Source organism: Nematostella vectensis, chromosome 12 (genome assembly GCF_932526225.1).
Source record: "Nematostella vectensis chromosome 12, jaNemVect1.1, whole genome shotgun sequence".
Lineage (NCBI taxonomy): Eukaryota > Metazoa > Cnidaria > Anthozoa > Actiniaria > Edwardsiidae > Nematostella > Nematostella vectensis.
Window position 1 is genome coordinate 10,848,396 of NC_064045.1, and position 16,086 is coordinate 10,864,481.

At 38.5% G+C, this 16,086-nt stretch overlaps 2 protein-coding genes across 2 annotated transcripts; both read left to right on the forward strand.

Annotated features, from left to right (window-relative positions):
* The first annotated feature begins 7,784 nt into the window (after positions 1-7,784).
* LOC5506116 (60S ribosomal protein L22) lies at positions 7,785-10,174 on the forward strand. Its single transcript, XM_001626783.3, has 4 exons — positions 7,785-7,907; positions 9,052-9,141; positions 9,654-9,775; positions 9,965-10,174. Exons 1-4 carry the CDS (start codon positions 7,899-7,901, stop codon positions 10,113-10,115), a joined length of 372 nt encoding a protein of 123 aa, XP_001626833.2. The 5' UTR covers positions 7,785-7,898; the 3' UTR covers positions 10,116-10,174.
* A 2,548-nt stretch (positions 10,175-12,722) lies between these two features.
* On the forward strand, positions 12,723-15,959 carry LOC5506106 (short-chain collagen C4). The gene is made up of 6 exons (XM_048719753.1): positions 12,723-12,967; positions 13,349-13,395; positions 14,033-14,068; positions 14,503-14,538; positions 14,684-14,836; positions 15,391-15,959. The coding sequence occupies exons 1-6, from the start codon at positions 12,813-12,815 to the stop codon at positions 15,873-15,875; spliced, it is 912 nt and encodes a 303-aa protein (XP_048575710.1). The 5' UTR covers positions 12,723-12,812; the 3' UTR covers positions 15,876-15,959.
* The last annotated feature ends 127 nt before the right edge of the window (positions 15,960-16,086 follow it).

Genomic DNA, 16,086 nt, shown 5'->3' on the forward strand with positions numbered 1-16,086 from the left:
TTCGCCTTCACCCTATTATATGTTGTTTGTTATCTGAGTCATTGCTACTAGGAATTAGAATGTTAAATCTTTAATGACATAACTGAATTAGAGCATAGTCCGTCAACCCCGTTATGGATCGTAACGGAAACGTTTGGAATCCAAAAAAATTCAACTCTATATCAAAGCTTTGATAGCATCACCCGTCGCTTTATTTATTTTGAAACAGTGCGGAGTGGCTAAGACTTGCAACTGTAAAAAAATTGTTTTGATAGCCTTTTCGTGACTTTTCTAAAAGTTGTGATACAAAAGCATTTGCAGCTGCCGAAAGAGAAGAATTATTATCTAAAAATTATCACTCCTGATTCCTAATTCAATATATTCTACCTTTACAGGCATTTTTCTCAACGCTTTTCGTGAAGGATTCACGAGAATCATATTTTTTACCCTTTTATGAGAACTGAACTTTTGTCAAATGTGGCTCTCGGGCCACATGAGTAAAGACGTCTGCCTTGATCGTTATGGAAACGGGATATGATTGACGTCCACGAACTAACCAAAATCACCGTTAGAATGTCAAGGCGAATGGTCGCGATGTATTGAGAATCGCTTGGTTCTGCTGGCAAATTTGTGAAGTCGGACTAGTTGTGCTGGGTATATTTTTTGGGGGGCTGGAGCGGATGCTTGGAAAATAAATCATCCCGATCGCTTATATTTTTCTTGTGCTTATGCCCAACCACTGCTGGCTGGAAGAAAAATTGACTATTCAATGTTGGCTGGGAAAAAAAAAAAGAATGTTCCCACCTGGGAAGAAGGAACAGATAACTTTTTCCCAGTAACTTGTAAAATTGATATTTTCGGCATCATAACATATTCAAACGACGAAACATGCAATTTTAACATGTTTCGAAAGGGGGGCTCGTTGTATGCCCTTGGCTCTTCGATAGAATGGCACAAAATGTTACTTACATCAATACTATAAAGGGTCCAGCTTGTGTTATTCTGTATTTTAGAGGACGAGTTATAGATGTCAGTAGATAGCACCTCGCACAAAAACTTTGATTTGTCGTCAGGTGTTTTCGCCAGGTTCAGCGAAAAGCAAGACTCATTTCGTAGACACGCCAAAACACATGCGCCTGGTTTTTCCACCAAGTGTGTAAGCTTCCCTAACACGTTCAAATATGTACCGATGTGCTTGCGGAATTTTCCCAAACCCTTGGCATTTTCCCTTGATAGAGCATTCGAGGTAAGGAATACCTCTGCTTCTGTTGTCGTTGAAAGTGATACAACACAGAAAATAATGCACAGTAATGTAGTATACATATTTTGGGATTGACGCGAAGTTCGTCTTCACCCTCTTACATGTTGTTTGTTATCTGAGACAGTTAAAGGGAATTAGAATGTTAAATCTTTAATGATATAACTGAATTAGAGCATAGTTAAAACCCGTCGATCCCGTGATGGATCGCAACAGAAACGTTGGGAATCCTAAAGATTTCAACTTTTTCACATCTCCAATTCTTCGTACTCTAGACACACCTTTGATAGCCTCAGCCTGTCGCTTTATTTATCATGAAACAGTGCGGAGTGGGTCACACTTAATTATTTCTTTTTCTTAGGTCGGGGGCACGTTGCGTATTAGCGTCGGGGACTGTTCGCGCGCCACGGAGTAGTAGCTCGGATTACGCAACGTAACTTGACCGGGTATCTACGTAAACACGGAGTGCGCGTCGCAAAAAAAAAAAGGCAAAATTCGACCAAATCAGAGGGGAGTTTCGTTGTTTGTCATCTCTAAATCAATTTACCAAACAACCTCTGTTCCCAACGCCCTTGGACCGCCCGCCAGATTTAATTAAAGCAAACCCGCATCATCGCCGAGGCCCCCCTCGAACAGAAACGTTGGGAATCGTAAAGATTTCAACTCTTTTACATCTCAAATTCTCCATCCCGATAAACCTTTGATAGCATCACCCTCTGTCGCTTTATTTATCATGAAACAGTGCAGAGTGGTTATTTTTATTGTTTTAATTCTGTAACAAAATTTGTTTTGATAGCCTTTTTCGTGAATCTTCTAAAAGTTGTGATACAAAGCATTTGCAGCTGCCGAAAGAGTACAATCATTTGAAAGTTTTCACACCATTCCTGATTCAAAGTATTTTACCGTTGCAGGAATTTTTCTCATCGCTTCTCGTGAATGCATTAAAAAAAGAAACGATACAACAGAAAAACAAATTTTCCAGAAATTTGTGATACTTCAAACTGTGATACTTCCCAAACTAATAATTAATGCATAGATATCTGCTTCAAATGACCGATGTAAATAGGTTTGGATCCGCACCTGGCATACGGCAAAATGTCAGCAGAAAACAATTTAGGAAAAGACACAAACTTTTTAATTGTTTTCTCGGTACTTTGCTTATTATAGTTATATAGAAAAATAAAGAGTTGAAAAGGGGTCTCGGAGTTATTGCTCGGAGTGAGCGTAGCGAACTGAGAGCAACTCTAATTAAGCAGAGGGGGAGTTTATTTCGAGTTTTTTTGGGGAAGCAATTTCCCACGGACGTAGAGTGTGGTCGAGTCTGCGGACTTCCAGCGGTCATACCCAATCTCTCAGTCGGAAACTTCCGATCACCAACTTCGTAAAGTGCGAGATTGTCAGAGAAATCCAAGATGGCTGCCCGAATTTTGTGTTCTAGTTATGTAGGCAAAAGAGGTGACAGATCATAAAAGTAAAAAGTCTTTTTCCTTTGCAACTTATTTTAATTAGTGTTTGTTGATTTTAATCAAGTATTTGATACCTAAACTCGTACACAGTGAACAGCCGCGTTTAGAACCAGGTTTTTTTTCGGGCAAGTTAGTCTAAACTTATTCTAATGGGTGCATGGTAGCATTAATTAGTTATTTAAAATTGCTTTTAATTTTTAGAGGAAGGTATATTATAACAATGACTAAATATTAAAGTAGTCATAGGTGTATCTTCCTGTTATGGCAATCTTTGTAGTTGACTTTAAAAATTTTAAACGAACCTTTCCAACCATGAGGCTATATATATTTTTTAAATTCTTGGTTCTTATATAATTATTTTCATTAGACTGTGAAATAGTTACTAAAGGATAAACCTGTGTTTATTCTATCTCTCTATCTCTATCTCATTTTATCTCTCGTCGGTTTTAAAAAGAAGTACTTAAAATTAAAACAAAGTATAAAACCCGCCAATGTCGTGGTTCAAAGTTATAAAGATACATTATGTGAAAAGGGTTGGAAAATTCCATTCAGTATACAACAAAGGCATAAAATATATCTCTTACCCTTGAAACTCTTTCGCGATATGGCCGCCATCTTGTTTTATGGTCCTCGTTTCCGAAGATGTTTGTTCGGAAGTTTCCGACTGAGAGACATTTCCGGTTAATATATAGATTTAGGCACTGCCTAAAAGCGGAGCCAGCATAAACACCTTTTGTGTTGACTGATCAAAGGTATTACTGGGGGATCTAGGATCCTGCTCTCTACTGAGATTTATTTATTGTACCAACCAAATGGATCCAGGCCTTATTCAATAATTTAAATTATGCAGTACATCAAAGTTAACAAACACAATTCCTGGTGTGGATATGGCTGTCAAAGTTGTCAAGAGCCTAATGGTAAATTCTTATGTCCCATCATAGAAGTTCCATTATGAATATCTTTTTTTTAATCAAAACAATACTCCCACAAGCTTTGCCCTTGTGCAGAAAATGTCATGGATGTAACAGCATTCCAAAGATTCGAAATAATATATTTAGACTGTTTAGATGCCATACTGTGATTTTTATGTATTGATTTAGTGGCAATTATCTCCTTCATTGGACCGAATATTCAGAAAAATGTCTGGAAATTAAAATCCAAAAATATATCTCCTTTCATGCATTACATATTGGTGCACCCCACTTTACCATATAGTGGCCTTGTTGTTGGTGGCCTACTCCCAAATGAATGCAATGAAGAAAAAACAGATTGAAAATGCTAACTTCTAATTTCAAACCAAACCCTTTCATTGATCTATGTTTGGGGTAGAGAGGAATCAAAGAATATCAATTGACTAAAAAATAATCGACGGGAGAGGAGATAAAAAGTGAATTGCTTCAACTTGAAAGGTTTGGTGAAAAAAATATAACAGTAATGAAAATAATTTGATTGAGCTCTAAAGAGGCCATGTCTTTGCTATCCAAGCTATGTGAACAGAATTCTATTATTGAAAAAGAACAAGGTTGTTGCTAGTGTTATAAAGTTTAAGTATCTTGCCCTAAAAAAACCCTTCCCCTTAACACATTGACCCCTCAACCGGCCTGTACCGGCTTTGGGAAGTACCCAGAACCCCAAAAATTCATAAATGCAAAATAAACACAACAAGATGAAGATACTCAGGCATCAGTCTAAGGGATAAATGGTCTTGCATATATGCATCCAACCAAGGTGTTGGCATCTACTCTTAAGCCAAATAATAGCACAGGTTCTTTGACAAATCTCAATTCGAACAAGGAGAGAAAAGCAGAATCACCCCTCTCAATAAAACGCTCAAAATACCACACAAGGGAGAGAGATCAGCAAACACAGCTCAAGACACAAATAGATACCTTTATTCTGATCCTCCAGGTACATTTCCATGGCCTCAAAACACAATGTCCACTCCTTGAAGGATTGAACAACCACGAAGATGTCTTTACGTATTGCAAAGCATTCTGGGAGATCCAGGGGAAAATTCACGAGGGGAGGGGAAGTCAACACTCCTCTCCCCAAAGTCAGATGGTTTTTATAAGTCTTTTCACCCCGAAGCCAAAGAAATCAATTCCAGGTCATACAGACCCAGAATAGCAGTGTAAACAATTTTGGAATCAATTTGGTTTCAGAAAAGACAGCATTTAGGAGAGCTGTGGTGATTCATTAGAAAATTATTTTCTCATCCAGGCAAAGCCAAACAAGAAAAAATCATCATGATTCCACCTTTGCTTGCTAATATCCATAAGCAAAGCACTCAATTATGCCCCAAAAGACTTCATTATGTCCTGAGACACTCTCCTAATATGCTCATAGCTGTATTTTTGATGAAAATAAGCAACCATCAACTTGTGCTGGCTTCAGCACAACGACGAGGGATTAAAAGTGGGGACTGCAAAGCACTGTTGAAAAGCTTGGATACCGCTGACTAGGTGCAGCTGTGTTTGACTTTTACGGGCTGTATAAAGCTCAGAATAGGAGGGGAGGTATCTGTTTTCAGTCTGTAAATTTTATAAATTCAGCTAAAAAAAAGCCAGTCAATGGGTTAATAAAAGTTCCATTAATGTACATTTGTAAATTTACATTCTGACAAGCTTTGTTCTTGCGAAGAACAATGGATGAAACAGGATTTCAAAGATGGAATAGTGTCAGACACAATTTTAGATAAGATGTAATGCTGAAGATTTAATGTACCATTTTAAGTGGTGATTTTCCATCCCCATGGGAATTAATATCTACAAATATACATCCAGTAATGCATTATATTTTGGTGTTTTGAGAAACCCTGGATCTAACTATTCCAATGAAATAAATCTAAACATCTAAAATAAATGTAATGGGCAAGAGACTTGGAAAGAAAATCCTAAAAAGAAAATATAAGTGAAAGTTATAAATGAAAATTTCTAATTTAAAAATCAAATCTGTTCATTAATTTATTTTTGGTGTAGAGGGGAAATAGTAAAGAGCATCAATTGCATAAAAATAGTCATCAGGGAGAAGAAAAAGGAAGAAAATATAATAACAATAATGTGATAATTATATTCAGTACTTTTCTAAAATATCCCCTTTCCCGTTATCTTTAGGTTGATAGAAAACTATTTTCTTTACAGATTTATTATTTAAAAAGCAAAAGTTTGTTTTTAGTTTTATATTATATAAGTATCTTGTTCTAAAAAAAACCTATGAGTGTGTACTGCTGAATCACATAGTAATGAACTAGTCATTTGCACCCCCTCCCTTATGGTCCTGCAGAAGTCAGGGGTTAATGTGGGGTTTTAGACCACTTTTTAACCAGAATATTTCAAGAGGGGTGGTGGTATTGACTGTTTTTGACTCTTAACTTGGAAACAGGCTTTTATTAAAGTTTAATCCCCCACCCTTCCCTGGGACCATGGGTGTGGGGGTATCAAATGACTAGTGAATAAGAACATCCTTCTGTTCTCTTCAAGACATGATTTTTAATTCTCATGTCTTCCAGTCTTTAGCATTCATCTTGGCCCTCAGGTAGTTCCTGGTTCATAAAAGAGTGAAAACAATTATTTATTATTTCTTTCAAAACAATCTTTTTATCAAGCCATTTATAATCTAACTAATTTTACACAACTATTTGAAAAAAAAATAAACACATGAGATGCAAGATGCAGACAATAACAACAATACATATTGAAAATAGGGTTTTTTTTATCCTCGGTAAGGAAAATTTCTCTTGTAAGTTGAAAAAGCTGCTGTATCTTCAAAGGATATGTATCTTCTTAGGACTAAGAGCACAGGATATAAAGACAAGAACGGTCTTCTTTAGCAGTATTTGACAAATGCAACACGATATTGGTTAGCCTTAATGAAATATCTCAACACAATCAATCTGCCCTGAAGAAGTCTTATTAAAGACGAATTCCAGATTTTGTTGTGTCGTATTTTATTCAACAAAATCAAGAATATAGATAAAACGAAGAATGTCAAAACAAAACCTGTTATGCTCAAATAATTTGATTACTAAGTTAAGTACTCGCATTCTCAAAGCATACAAAAAGGACAACAAAAAGCCTAATAACTTTTATATCCTCAATAGACAATACAAATCGTCGTCCGAAACTCACCTTGCATTGTTTTTTTGTTTTTTTTGGTCGCTTTCTTGTGGTTCTGTTCGCTTTTTAATGTGAACTGTTACTTGCTTAAATTTACTAGCTAAAACCAGATAAATCTTGGCGTGAATGAATGTTAGTAGATCTCCTCTAGTTGACTTTATCCTTAAGTCACAAAATTTGAGGCAAAATAAATAATCATCGCATAATCGACAAGAACTTTTTCCCTTGCTCCGTGCTTGTATTTAGTCGCCATTTCGGGGCCGAGTGGGGCCTGGGAGTCGCGCGGCTGGCTGGCTGGCTGGTGAGTGACACCACAGGGTACCCGCGCGATGACCATACCTATACCATATTTCTATGCCTATGGGGCTACGCGCGCGGCCTGCGGCCGCGCTTAGCTCCGCTATGACTCATTTCTACCTATTACGAACAATTTTCGAGTGATAACCCTGGAAATCTGGAGGGTTCCCGTTTTCTCCTTTGATAGAAGTAGACTCAGATGACTTGAAGGCCTCAAATTCTGGCTTTTCACTTAAAACTTCCAGTTGTGTCGAATTATTAATTACAATGTTATTGTATCTTGTATTATACCCAAATCTGTTCATTTTTATTGGGCTTTTGTTCGTGGCAGCATCCCTCAATGCTTTTCCCTTTGGAGGGGGGAATCATATTACCTTTACTGTTCCACTTAATCCGTGAAACACTAACTAATAGTTGGTGTGTACTAACTCTACAGAGCAAGAAAAAAAAAAGCAAACAAGAGATAATTCGGAATTTTATTTTGTGTCAACACCTACTGTACCACTAACTATTTCACGGATTGATGGGAACACCTCTATTATATCTCCAAATTTAGCTCCGAGCATTCACTATCAACAGATATTCCTAGTATTATTATCAGTCACGGAGTAATGGAATATGGCCCTCCTTCTATTTGCGTCCTTCTTATTTTCAACTGTTCAACGCTCACCAAAAAACGTAGTCCGTAGTATGTGTTCAGCGGAGCCGTTATTTGCGCGTGCGGGTTAGAAGACCCCCTGCGAAGCCCCATGCGTTCTCTTTTTACTCTGCCCCTAACCCAAGATGCCGGCGGTAAGAAAACCTCGCTATTAAATTCGCTTTTATACGCATTTTCTACCACCAGCTCTTTGTAATACTCATTTCAAGGTACCCATAAAGTACATCGAAGGGTATTTGGTGTATTTTTTGGGGTGTGCTCTGCTGAACTACGATATAAAGATGGTTTGCCAAAGTGGTATTCCAAAACCAGCGATGTGTTTCGCAATGTGGCACGAACTGAACAGAGATTTGCTCGAGATAGTTTTCTTACGAAATTTGAAGAAAAAAACAAATACATCCAGACACTACGAAAATGTTCCCTTGCTAAAAGATTACTTTTGGCTCTTTTGGCTTGGCTTGTATTTTGCTTTGTTGGACACGTGGCTCGCGCTTACGAACGACGAAGTCGAAAGTCTAGAAGTCGGCAGCCTATGCAAAATTACTGACTAGATGTCGTAAAAGTTTATAATTTCGAGAAGGATTAGCTAAATGAACCTTAGTATATAACCATGTAGCATGTTAAGAACTTGGAAGCGATTCTGATGTACTAAGCTATTATAAATTAGAGTGAATGGCAAAGGTTATAACAACAACAACAACAACAAAACAGGGAAAAGTCAAACCACCTTAATCGGAACAATTGTTAAATTACTTCATACCCTGCACCATGAAAATAGCTAGGGTAATACCTAAAACTTGTAGCATGAAACATGCAGTCTGAAGTGACTATTCATTGCTGTTATGACTATGAATAATCACATTTCTTTGTTATGGTGGGCCTCGACTTTGCAAATTTCTGTAATTTATATCGACTAGAACATCTAATTTTTAAAATATTAGACTTGCCTGGTATTTCAACACTTCGTAATTAAAAACTTGCACATAAAGCTAAGAGTTTTATCACTGTACCTGTTAGAGTGAAATTACACTGATAAGCTCTTGGTCAGACTGGTTAATTAGCTTGGGTCTGTGTATGAATCAGTGTCCTTCTTTCGCTCTGCAGCATGACTGGTTTATGTAGCCGAACTTATATCTGCTGTGCCGAACTTTTATCTGTTGTTGCCAAACTTCAGAAGTGTTCATGTCCCCCAATGCAAACAATTAGATTCGGCATGGCTCAGGCATGACCTATGTATTGGGTTAACTAAGCTCTCTCATTCACTTTTCATTTTTTCAGAAATCAAAGAAGCAGCAAAAAAAGCAACTGAAGTTCACAGTTGACTGCACTCACCCTGTGGAAGATGGAATCATGGATGTGGCCAACTTTGTAAGTATAACAACTTGTGCTCTTGAATCCACTATCCAATGGGGAATTCTAAGAGTAAGTTTAATTTTGATTAAACCGCAAATGCTTATTTTACCCATTTCCCTGCTATATGCACCTTTCAAGCTATGTGACCTGAATTCTACCAGTGGAAAAGGGTCAGCAGACTACTAGATGTGCAACTAGTGATCTAGTCCCTTTAAGATCCCCAGTATTAGTTACAGTAGTTTCCCACATATAAGGACCTGGAAATTAAGAACCCCTCAGGCTTAAATTTGGTATCTTATACACTATTACAGCAAAAATGCAATCTTACAGCAAAAATGTTTATGCTGACCTTGTAAAATGCAGGTTCTCATAGGTAGGGAACTGCTGTATGAACTTTTAGGGACCAGAACATCTCTTATCCTAAAGATGTAGTTTGCTCAACATACATATTCTGTATGTGCTGATAGCTGTTAACATATTGGTACTTAGGGCCACCTTCCCTAAGTATAACATTTTTGTCTGTACAGGAACAATTTCTCCATGACCGCATCAAGGTGCAAGGAAAAACCAACAATCTTGGTAGTGAGGTTACCATTGAGAGGATGAAAAACAAGTTAAATGTCGTATCTGATATTCCTTTCTCAAAAAGGTGGGGAACAGATTTATGCAACATATTCAATGCTTACGAATCAGCCAGAAAATTTCTATGAACGATTTTTTGTTGTTGTTGCTTACTTGATTTCTTAGTGCAAAGCGCTCAGTTGATAAAAATATTAATTTCTTGTTTTCAATGATCAACTTTGTAAATCTAATTTGACTGTAATTTCTAATTTGCTAGGTACCTCAAGTATCTCACTAAGAAGTACTTGAAGAAGAACAATCTGCGAGACTGGCTGCGTGTGGTTGCCGCTGATCACACATCATATGAGCTACGTTACTTCCAGATCAGTAACGAGGAGGAGGACGAGGAAGCGGACGAGGAGTCTTAAGCCTCTTTGCCATTTGTACACTTGTACTAGTGGAGTATTAAACGAACCTCAACTTCAAATGAGTTATTGATTTGTCACAGAGTATGTATAATGTAGGTTAATCTCCCCTAGAGGGAGTTTTTCCAAAGTATCCTATCCCCTCCCCCAGAACTGGGAACATTTTATTTTAAATTTATGATAGCCATTTCTCCTAGTCTATATCACTTTAAATAACAGGAACCAGGGGCGGATCCAGAAGTTAAAAAGGGGGGTGGGGGGCGAAGCATAATTTTCAAGAAAAGAGGGGGGGAAGGACTCATTGTTTTTCCGTTGATTTCCTTATATTATTATTTTTAAACCAAATATCTGAAATTAGGGGCGCTCGGCCCGCCCCTGGGAACCTTAGGCAAAGAGCTTAAGCCTATGGTTATAGCCTCAGATCGGGCACTGAGAGGATAGACTGGAGTCGAGCAAAAACTGAACGTTTCAGTACATTAGTAAAAATGCTATATCGCTAGCTGTGAGTTTTGTCCCTTATTATATGTGTTCCTGACCGCGCTGTAATTCAGCCTTTTTGCTGCAATAGCGTTAAAATAAACGAGTATTATTATAGATAAACAGCATAAATCTCTGCAAATATGTCTACTTATCTCGTTACTCCTGACTTTCCATGTTCAAGATCCCTAATCAGCCATTTCCTCCTATTTTGGTAGAGGAAATGGGTATGTGAACAAAATTCCATCCTCTGGAATCCAGGGCGTCGAGTTAAACATGCGCGCGGCGAGAATGAGACAAAACAAGGCCGCCCGGTGGAGTGGCACTTCAGTCAAGGGCACCCAACGACGAAAATTTCACAACCGGCCTAAAATGAGTTAAGTTACCGTTTTTATTCGTTTGCAGTCATTTTTATACAATATAGAACTTTCCTAGATATTTTTATCTGTTCGGATTTGCTAGGCGAAATAACAGCCATCCGAAAAATCTTACCCATCCCAAAGCATCCGAAACTCCTAGCGATTCTAAGATCCTAAAGCGAAATTTCTGATGTCCCTTGTATACTCGCTCCCGAAAATACTAGGGTTTTTTTAAAGCATGTCGGACGTAAAAATCTCCCGAAAATGGTGATGGTGGTAACAAAAGCAACCGAAAAACATAGGTGATCCAGCTCTCTTCCCGAGAAACATAGGTGATCTAGAAATACAAATTCCCAAAAAAAAATAGACATTTCTAGGCCGACTCCGAAATCCGTAGGTGACCTTGCCTTCGAACAGATATTTGACCGAAAATGGTCGTTGGGTGCCTTGTTCAGTGTTATAGAATAGTCTGCTTGCAGGTGTTCGATAGTGTTTTATCAGAGAAAACCCGAAGTTCGTGATCGTGGCGGCCAAAACACCATCGAACGCCTGCAAGCGACTATGTTGTAAAACTAATCTAAAAGTCTCAAAGAAAGCTCAAGAGAATCGAATACAGTAAAGCCCGCATACAAGAACACCATTTTTTAATTGAGGTTCTTTCAGCGGGCATTTAACAGTTCAATGCAAAATTAGGCTGAAAGTGTCTTTTTTTACTGGAGGAGACATGCAAAACTGTGATGAAAAAAAAGAGTGGGAGACAAACAAACCTATTTTTTTAAATTAAATATCAGTAAATTCTTCCTATAAATGGTAAATTCTTTTTCAGCCTCTGAATAAGTTTTTATTTTGTCCTCTTTTTCCTACCATATTTATCCACATAATTTTATCTTTTATCAACATAATTTTATCTACATTTGTATGCGGGTTTCTCTCTTTTCCATCGTAAAAGCTTATTTGACGATAGTATGGTTGAGAAGGGAATTTAGCGTTATTTCGGGAAGACACAAAACAGATGATAAGCAGGGTATCTAAAATAAATTCAGGTACAGGGATAAAACAGTTATTTGCTATTTTCCCGTCTTGAATGTAACAAATAAATGAAGTACTCAAATAGGCACTTAAACGCACGGCATAAGAAAAACACGATTTTTTAACATGGCAGGTGCATTTCATGAGCAAATAATCATCAAGGAGGCTTTCAGGCATCAACAGCCTGGCTATTTTGAAGCGGAAATAATTTCTTTGTGTTGTCAAATATATTTTAAACAAATGATTTATAACATTTAAAAAAAACACTTGTTTGTTCATACTGTTCTCTGATTGATTTTGCTTTAGTCGACTTTCTCTTTTTTGTGAATCTTGCTATCGGCAGGCTTAAGCCAGTCTCAGTCCTCAGTTGAAGCAAAAGCTTAGCATGGTATAACTTTTAACTGTTGCCTCCCGATAGATGATGAAGCTAATGGAGGCAAATCGTTGAGTCCTGTTTCCCATTAATTACTCGAAAAGAGCGGCAGTAGAACACGAAGAATAGTGCAGCATTTACATATCAAATTGAGAAACGTCTTGGTTTATCTTTCAATAATTTCTTGGTAAATACTAGACCTAAACATGATTTTTGAGCATGATTTTAAGCAACTGTAGCATAAGCTTAAGGTGTTAATTTGAAAACGTTTTGAAAAGTTCCTGACCTTTATTTTGTTTTTAAATTGCCCTCTTCAAAAATCTGCACGATGATTCGTGTTTCTGCTTCGAGCGCTCTATAAATACACGCACAATCAACTGTGCCTTCAACATCAATGTTGACAAAGTTCGTGCAAGCTCGCAACAGCCATCGTACTCAAAGATCTGCTCTTCGTTTGCGAAAATGATGCTTCTCAGCGCTGTTGGCTGCGTTCTTTTGATGTCTTGTTTGGTAAATGGAGCGGCGATGGACCAAGAACAGATTCGTGGGGAACTCCTAGACCGACGTTCACCGACGCTCAGTGGACTGGCGTCTACCGTTCAAACTTTGGAAACGAAGTGAGAAAATTCCCTGTTTGCTTTTCTGTCCTCTATCTTTTTTTCTTTAGGTTAGATTTAAGCTAGAAACAAGCCAACAACAACAACAAAAAAACACTAAAAACGGCGCAGTAATAATTACTATTAGTGACGCGCGCGTTGATACAAAAATCCCGAATTTGAAAGTTATCCTCGATTTCAGAAATTTTAATCATTTTAATAGTTTCTACTCCATCTAGAAACATTGTTTATAATTTTAAACCAGCATATAAGTATGTCAAATAATAATATAATCAGTATATTGTACTCAGCTATCTGTGCTCTATTTTTCAGAAATCTGAACCTTTTATTGCAAATAATATTTGTTAGTTTAGTAAGCAAACCCTCTTTTTCATTTTTCAGAGTGACCCATCTTTTGAATAGCATGAAAGATCTGCCCTTACTGAAAGGTAATAAAATCTTTATGCTCGTGCATCCCCATCCCCTTTAATTGCAACTTTTTAACAATTGAAGTTTAAATTTTATCTTTTACGTGTGTTTTTCAGTATTCTTCTAGCTCTCGTCAAGAATTCCCAACTGCTAAAAACCGCTTTCTAGCTTCCGTGAACGGAAATGCATTAGGTGCATTTTTGATTGGCCTTTGCGAATAGGTGGCGTGCAGCGGATTAGCCAGGATTTTTAACAGGAGGGGGGCCAAAAGGCCTTTTCAAGGCATTTTCCTGTATTTTAGATAATTTTTCATGTACATTTACTGTATTTTTGGCTGCTAGAAGGGGGGGCCCTGGGCCACCCCCCTGGCGTGATTTGAAACCATTTCAGTGCTGGCCAATAAAAACTCGGCTCGTCGGCGATAGGTCGTAAAATATTGTAAACTGCGGAGGCTTGAAATAAAATACCATCATGGTAACTTTCTATTTTTTGCACACCAAACACGTCTTCAGTGAGTTCAAAACAAAGCGGAATACTTACCACACGCCGGTATTTGTCGAAGGCGCTGTGCCCATTTTTTGTTTTTACCACATTATCCATTCACTTTTTTTTCAATATTCTAGCGTATTTTTTCTCACAAAATCGCTTGCTTTTCAGGCCGAGACGGGCGTGACGGAAAACCGGGAGCAAACGGTAGACTACTCCCCCCCCATGACCCGCCATGAACACCCACAAACAAGAATACACCAACACACAGACATTTTAAAGAACCTAAAGAATTTCACAAAACACAAAAGGATACCAAGACAAGGGAGCGACCCCTCCCCTGAAACCGAAATACAACTTGGACAACCGAGGTGTAAATAACCCCCTCCCTCCTCCCAACAGGAAATTCAAATTGATGCCTAGTCTCATCCCCCCCCCCCAAAAAAAAGATAATAATGATAAAGCATAAACAGCTATAAACAGCTGAACCAAGAAACACTGTAAAATCTTGTGTACTAGAACTCAGAAACGATCTAAACAAGCATCTGCATATACAAACAACTAACGCCTTGAAAAAGTCAACTTTAGATCATGTTTTGACAATTATGGCATCACTCCCATGATGTGCCTTGTGATTTCAGGACGCGATGGTCGAGACGGGAAAAGTGGAAGCCCAGGTACGTCCTGTCAAATCTACCTGTCTGTTCTCTCCAACCCTTTTTCTGTTTATCTCTTTGTCTGTTTGACTTACGTCCGTTTATCTAATTGTCTGTCCAATATGATATCCGTCTATCTGTATCTATTTCGGGCACGTGATTTCAGGTGCTAAGGGACCACAGGGTGACCAAGGACCAAAAGGGAGCCCAGGACCCGGCGGCGCTCCAGGAACTCCTGCGCCCCGGCCCACGGTGGGAGTGACGTATACACGGTGGGGAAAGAAATCCTGTCCATCAGGCGCACAGACCGTCTACCGAGGTTAGTGGCAAAATCAGCACCAAATCGCAAAATATTTTCATATCAATATTTGGGTGACCTTCAAACACGCTCGGAGGCCTGGGTCTAAGGACTCATCAAGATTAGTAAGAAAAGGTAATTTTTGGCTTCGAGTCTTAAATTGACAGGAATCAACATTTTAAACCATGTTTTCTGTAGATTAGGGAACGGGAAAACTTTAGCTCTTCTAAATATGGGCATCAATGCCCATATTAGGCAATACGTACGAAGGACACTAATCTGTGGGGAATATGTTTGATATGTTTTTTTAGCGCCTGATGCTATAGCTATAGTGATGGCAAAAGGGTCTCCGATGGTTCTCCTCAAGTTTATTGAAAGTGCTCTCTGTGTTCAATCAATGCTCGAATGCTTGTTCACGAAAGCAGACTATTTAATTAATTATTAGTGCATCGATAAGTGCAGGACAGAATTTCCCTAGCTATGAATCTCGTGCCATTCAAAACAGCGATTCTCCCATGCTTAATTGCTAACTCTCTTAAAATCGCTTTCTTATACTTGTAACTCCCTTGTTCCAGGTTTAGTTGGGGGGGGGGGGTACGGCCATACCGGCGGTGCCTCTCAGTACGTCTGCATTCCAGAGACTGCTCCCCAGTACCTCACGGTCCAGGCTGGTGTTCAGGGCCACTCGTTCATGTACGGCACTGAATATCAGAGTACAATGAACTTTTTCACACGCAAAAATAGAGTTCTAGACGATCACGATGTTCCGTGCACAGTGTGCTACGTCCCATCACGTGGTACCAAGATAATGGTCCCCGCCCAGTACACGTGTCCCGCGGGATGGACCCGCGAGTATTACGGGTACCTGATGACGTCACACTATGGTCACAAGCACTCGTCCCAGTTTGTTTGTGTTGACCAGGATGCCGAGTACAGATACGGTACAAAACCAAGTGTAGATGGTGCTTTGTTGTACCCCGTGGAGGGGAGGTGTGGGGCATTGCCTTGCGGCCCTTTTGTTGACGGGTATGAGCTGACATGCGCAGTTTGCACCAAGTGATCAGAAGTTCATTGTTAAAAAGGTTAATAGTGTTGTAAGATTAATAAGTGCCTAAATAAGATGATTAAACAATTAAAAACAATAGCTGACCGTTTTATTATTATTTTTTTAAATCCTTTAACAGTCAACGGAGTTTTGGTAATTTATGATGGCCAGACGTAAAATACCCATAATGAGCTTATGGAGATTATTTTAAATGGAAAGACAGGGG